Genomic DNA, 6,660 nt, shown 5'->3' with positions numbered 1-6,660 from the left:
ATCTGACCTTTTCATAAAATCATCTTTGAGTCCAGCAGCCAAACCACCTTTTCATCATTTCTCAGCTGTGACACTGTCCCACTGTAACACTTCCAGTAATTCACTTTTCTCCTAATGGGATATAATATTGGCAGCATTTGAGCACATTGTATAACAGTCCTTCATGGAAAAGGAAATTAAATGAAATGAGACATCAGTCTTGAGATATGCTGAGTTTGGGTTATTCTCACACTGCAAGATATCACATAGAAAATCTCTAGCTTTCATTTTCAGACCATTTCTGTACTTATATACACAATAACCTTATTTGCAGTCAAGAAGATGTCAATCAACTCAATAAATTGATCAAGATCCCCTCCAAACATATATTAAGACATATAAAACATAATCTGCTGGAAACAATAATTTTATCTGATATGTTTTTTTCCACAAAAAAGAGCACTATTATGACTAATATATCCCTAAAGTTATCTACTACTTCTTCCAAGAATCTATTCATATGCAAATAATGTCCATTTTCAGAGTTTTAATTGATGGATGTTTTCTACTTCACTGAAACGTCACTTCACTGGAGGTTTCAAGTTTCCACATCACACTTGTGTGAGTTGAATATTGAACCATTGCTGTCTATATAAACTGTGTATCTATATATGTGCATGTTTATTTGTCTGTTTTTGTTACATTTGGTGTTAAATTTCCAACATCTGTCTTTAGAATCATGTGAAATTACAACAAATGAGTGTAAACTCTGATTAATGATGTCTCAGTAAGAGGCGTCATTTAGTCATTTTGCCCTAATTCCTGCTACTAACCGCAACCATTAAATACTGTTTCTCCAGTAATGTAGAGCTGATTGTAGAGGTATAAGATGAACAGTAAGCTGTAAACTGAACTGCAGTGAGATTGGTGGCTGCATCTTTTAACTTTTCATTTGTATAAGACTTTTTTAGTACTTACTGTTGCAAAATAATCAGGGACCACAGAGCAGTAAGAAATCATAAAAATAGTTGTAATAATATATCTTCTTCTCTGTGGAAGTGTGCCAGATAAATGTTTAATATCCTTACTTAAAGGGAAAAGAGAAATAAATGCATCAAATTGATTTTATTTTTCAAATATACATTTTATTGTAAACTGACAGCATTTTGTAAATTTAATACAATAACACCTGCTGATTAAATTACTGTTACCACAGACTCTGCAGACACATAAAGACAGCTTCCTTTTCAATGGCCACAGCGTTATTTACAGTCACTCTGCTCGTTTGCCCGCTTGTAGCAACAGCAGGAGGTCCTTTGTATCACGGATCATTAAAATGAGAATAGGATGCTTTATGCAACCAGACTGCAAATGTAGAGTACCTGCATTGAAGCTACACCTCATCAGCACAGTTTCCTTGCTGCATAAACCCAGTTTTCATGCATGAAATCCCCTCACACTTCAAGCATAAAATGCAAAATCATGCAAATTGTGAAAATCCTTTTTTGTTTCCTCTCTGAGGTGGTTTGAATGGATAGGTTGATCCCTCTTTCAGTATAATAATAACTGCAGGGGGTGAACAACATCACAGATAGAAGAGTGCAACATCACCTGTTTTCAAAAGTCACCCTAATCAAATTCTGCCTTGGGGATAAACAGGAAAAAATATGTAATCTGTGTGATCATAAAGGTAAACCAGCTCAAAGGCAAAGTTGATTATGTCTGAATATTCTAACCATTCATGGATTGTGGTTCATTGTGGTGCATGAGTTATTGAAAAAGAGAGTAAATGATTTATTTGTAACATAATTTATTCATCGCTTAGTATGATTTATAAATTCACAAACACGTCTATTTATTTGGGTTTTTATGCATTTCTTTGCTTAAATGAAGAAAACAAACTCAGCACAAGTAAAAATGTTCCACAGTGACATTAACTGTACCTTAGGATCAAAAACACAAAAGTCAAAGGTCCCCATCAAGAGAAACGGGCAAAATCTGAGCACGAAGCAGGTTTGAAGAATATATCTGCATGCATGATTATTGGTGGAATCATATTAAAAAGAGATTGCACAAAATGTGTCCCTCAGCCTCTCCTGCAGACATGGACTCTGAATGAAACAAACAGGAAACCACAAATGCAAATAACAGCAAAAGATCTACTTCACAGACTCTTTTTTTCTGTTGTGAACAGTCTCTGGTAGCTCAGGTGTGAACCGGCAAAGGGCTTTATATATCCTTTACCTTTTGTCTTCGGAGACAGAATGGTTATCTGCAACGCCATTTAAATGCTGCATCATTATTTGTACTGTACATGTACCTGATGTTCTCTGGTATTGAGCTAATGTATGTACATAGTAACTCAGCCTGCAGCTATACTAAACAATCAAAGCAGAATCTGTGGGAAGGGAAAAGCACCATCCTAGATTGTATTCAAGTTTATTTCCATCGGGGCTGTTACAAATAGACGTTGAATGTGTTGGTTTGAATCTTTGCAAATCTAACTTTCTGTACAAAAAGCCACTTTCCAGAGGGTCAATCCATCTTGTTTTCGCACTTGTCTGAGTTTCAGCTAGTTGGGAATTCATTGAAACACATGAAACATTTTGGACTGGCTGCAGCAGTGACATCTTACAACTCTATAAAAATTACTGAACTGAGTCTTTGCTCCAATGAGTCTCAGCAAAAAGTTCAATTTCAGGACATTAATCTCAAATTCAAACTGTGCCTTAAGATACAACAGCATAGTCGATATAATACACCGTTTTTACTTTACCAAAGATATATTGGTATTGATGTGTCGGCTGGTCAGTACATAGAAAACTGCAGTATAAAAAAGCCCAGGTTGCCTTATAGTTAGATCCATATTGGACAGCTCTCAATCTTCACCCAATGCCTACAGTGCAAATGCAGGAAGTAGTGCGCCTTTTAATGTAGCAGAGGTTGAGGTGGTGGATGAGGAGAGGAGACTTTGCATCCCAGCACCAACCTGCGATTAATGTTTTTCTTTTTACTATGCATAAAAATGTCTTTTCATAACCTTAATCACGTGTTTCAATTGCCAGAATGTAAAAATACTGTAGTAATACTGCAAGGATGTTGGAAATTTCAACTGCGTTGCCATTACATCGTTTGTCCAGCAGATGGCACTGACAAGTTTATTTTTTTTAATGTAAATTGTCTGGCTCTGTATATCTTCTTCACAACTCTACTATGACAAAATATAAGGTTTTGGTGATTTTTCTCAATATTTGAATTGGAATAAAACAGGTTTCCATACTCTGAACAAAAAGCCTGCTGAGCACAAATTGTTCATTTTAAGGTACGAATTACAAATTCTTAGAGGAATATTTCAACATTTTAGGAAATACTTTTTTTGTGTGAGAGTGACATACTGATAAAACAATACTGATATCATGTACATGACATTACATTATGTGATCTGTGGAGGGAGCAGTAACTTCCTAGAGTTTCCACTGGTTGTCTAGCAACTGATCCCAGCCAATAAATAGTCAACATAAACTCTGTAAAATGCTGCACTGTCATTTTTAAACATTGTTTGTAACATTTGTACTTTTTTTTTTAATTTAATTTTTAAAAATATGTATAAAAACCAATGTTTAAAAATGACCGTGCAGCATTTTACAGGGTTTATGTTGACTATTTATTGGCTTTAGGGTTGCTGGTTGGCAGATTTTGTTACCGTTGAACAGAGCCAGGCTAGCTGTTTCCCTCTGTTTCCTGTCTTTGTGCTAAGCTAAGCTAACCCGCCTGCTGGGCTTCAAACAGGTTGTTTATTTACAGAGGATTTTGGAGCCACAAACATAAAAGAATTATAAGCTCAACCACATATTGTGTCACTCAGCTGCACATTTTTGCCCTCTGTTGTGGCTTCCTGTTTGACCAGGAAACAAGTCAATCTTTCATGAAATCTATAACATCACAAGTCAATAACATTACAAGAGTACTAAGTCAAATGTGATGGTACTGAGCAGTTTCCTAACATACCAGTAGGCTACTTCATTCTGGCCCAACTCAAGCACTGCTGTTTATATTAAACAACAAATATTAGCCAATGTATCCATATTGGATTTTTTAAAACTCTCAAACATTGGTACCAGACTCATAAATCCAGTTTCAGTCGAGACCTACACACATCACAGATGATTCTCTCAGCAGTGACATCAAAGCATTTTACTGATCTGAGAGTCATGACCTTTGTAAGTCACACTGATGTTGGTGGATGGCGCAGCCTCCATTCTGCTGCGGAGGTCCCTGGTGTCGTTCAGAGGACACTTGCTGGGCGCCCGGCAGTAGAAAACCTGCTTGTAAGAGTTCCTGAAGTTCTCTGACAGGAAGGCGTAAATGATGGGGTTGACGGAGGAGTTGCTGTAAGCCAAGCAGTGAGCCACCATCCTGAACACGAAGGAGGCCTGGTTGAGGGGAAAAGAGCCAAACTCCACCCACAGGTGGACAATGTGATGAGGCAACCAAGACAGACAGAAGACCACCACCACTACAAAGACGGTCTGGGCTGTCTGTGGAGGGGAGGGCAGAAGAGATAATGACATGTCACATGATCAAATATAACTGCAAAACACAAAGGTATTTGTGGGTAGTCCTAAAGGTGACAGTTGATCAATTGTTGCACGATTGCATGTTGACTCTGTATCCTTTCTTACATGTTTAAGCATCATGAGTAAGGCCATGGACACATTACACAGACATATTCAGTGGTGTAGTGCTGCAGACTATATAATACAGAGTGAAGCCATTTTTCATTTACACAGAGCAATGACTGCATTTACCTCTAATTGTACACTAATTACACAGATTATACGGTATCTGCTCCGCCATGAAATTGTCAGTCATAATGGCAGTACCATTTACTCACTTCTTTCAGCCTCTCCACTCAATATACTTTATTCTAGTCATTTGACTTTACTGCAAATTGAATATCCGATTTGGACTGAGTCAAGACAACAGGAAATGAATCCACTCACCTTCTTTTTGGAGAGCTCTGATTTTTTGGAGACATTCTTCAGTTTTTTGTGCAGATGGTTTAAAACCTGCAGACACATTATGATGATGGATATCAATGTTTTGCTCATCTTTATCTCTCTTTCTTATTTTTTCAATTGAAACATTTGAAATGTTACTAAATTAACACATAACCTGCTATTAGAGTTAATCTAACACTTTTATATACTGAACAGATAATATTTCAGTCAACATTTGTCAGTTTCAAAACACCATTGCTGAAAAGTCATCATATTTAACTTTGCTGCACATTTACATGAGTCATGAGCACTAAATATTACATGCGCATACATTCATTCTGATTCATGCACCTTTGCATAGCAGACACAAATCAAAGTGAGAGGCAAGAGGTATCCGAAAACAAAGGTGCACATCACGTAGACTTTTCTTTGCTGATCAGGCCAGACCTCCCAGCAGAAGGTGTTGTTATCCTCCCTCTCCACAATGCTCTGGTAGTGCGCAACGGGAGCTGCCATGGCCAGAGACAGGATCCAGATCAGCACCACTCCGTGCATGGCGTGCCTCCCAATTCGGATCGACGAAGATTTCCTGGCGTGGACGATGGCCACGTAACGATCCACGGACATAGCCGACAGAGTGAAAATACTGACCAGCATGGACACTGTGAAGAAGTAGTGGATGAACTTGCAGATGAAAGCTCCCAGCACCCATGTGGGGAGCATGTAGATGGTGGACTGGAAGGGGACGCAGAAGAGGAGGTAGGACAGGTCCGCCACGCTCAGGTTGAGGATGAAGATGTTAGTTGTGCTCCTCGGTTGTCCTGGTTTACTGCGCGCCAGCACGGTGATCACCATGGTGTTCCCAAGCACCCCGAGGATGAAAATAAGTCCAAATATCACAAGGGAAATAAAGTCATCTACTCCCATCCCTAGTGAAAGTTTAACAGGCAGCTTCATGGTGTTGGTGTTGAAAGGCTGACTCTGGTTCTCCACCTGTAACTCCATATTTTTCCACTATGCAAGAAAAGTTACATGTTGATATAAAAGACGCGTATCCTGCACACGGAGCTCAGGTTGAGGATGGGTTTTCTCTTGAATAAAGATTGGATGTAGCTCATGCATTTGCAGACTGCTCCCTGCCTTCTTAGGCAACGTCACCATGCTGTGTGCAGCTGATCGCACCAATACCTTTTCACTGTTTCTAGTGACCTCCAGCCAATGCCAGAGAGATGGGAATAAACAGAAAACCTCTTATAGACTGCTGAAATGGTTCATATCAGCAAGCAAGCTCACCAAGCAGTCAGTGTTATTGTGTAATGACAAGTAAATTAACGTTTAGATGTTATAACATATAATGAAAGAGAAAAAAATACATTTGAACATATAAGAGCTTATTTTTTCAATAAATGCAAATATATTATCATTGTTTTTCCTTCATGTATGTATTACAAAACATAATGTATTATACAGTCAGATATGGTAAATCTGGCAATTTTTGGACAGGATGAAAAAGCAATACTAGTATTCTGCAATGTATTGTAAGAATATAAACTCAATGCGTTGCCAGTTATTACATGCATATTAGATAACCTCACACATATACATAAGGATATGATGAGATTGCCCACCACAATCCCCCCCAAGTGCCAGTTAATGTGCACAAGCTCTTCCTTATTCTGTC

The 6,660-nt window shown here is 38.3% G+C and overlaps 1 protein-coding gene across 1 annotated transcript; it reads right to left on the bottom strand.

The window, feature by feature from the left end:
• Positions 1-4,163: 4,163 nt before the first annotated feature.
• On the bottom strand, positions 4,164-5,984 carry galr1a (galanin receptor 1a). Its single transcript, XM_062436506.1, has 3 exons — positions 5,331-5,984; positions 4,983-5,048; positions 4,164-4,517 (listed from the first exon to the last, which is right to left on the bottom strand). The coding sequence occupies exons 1-3, from the start codon at positions 5,982-5,984 to the stop codon at positions 4,164-4,166; spliced, it is 1,074 nt and encodes a 357-aa protein (XP_062292490.1).
• Between the last annotated feature and the right edge of the window lie 676 nt (positions 5,985-6,660).

Source organism: Scomber scombrus, chromosome 16 (assembly GCF_963691925.1).
Source record: "Scomber scombrus chromosome 16, fScoSco1.1, whole genome shotgun sequence".
Taxonomy (NCBI): Eukaryota; Metazoa; Chordata; class Actinopteri; order Scombriformes; family Scombridae; genus Scomber; species Scomber scombrus.
Note: the sequence above shows the minus strand (reverse complement) of the source record. Positions and strands in the feature narration are given on the sequence as shown.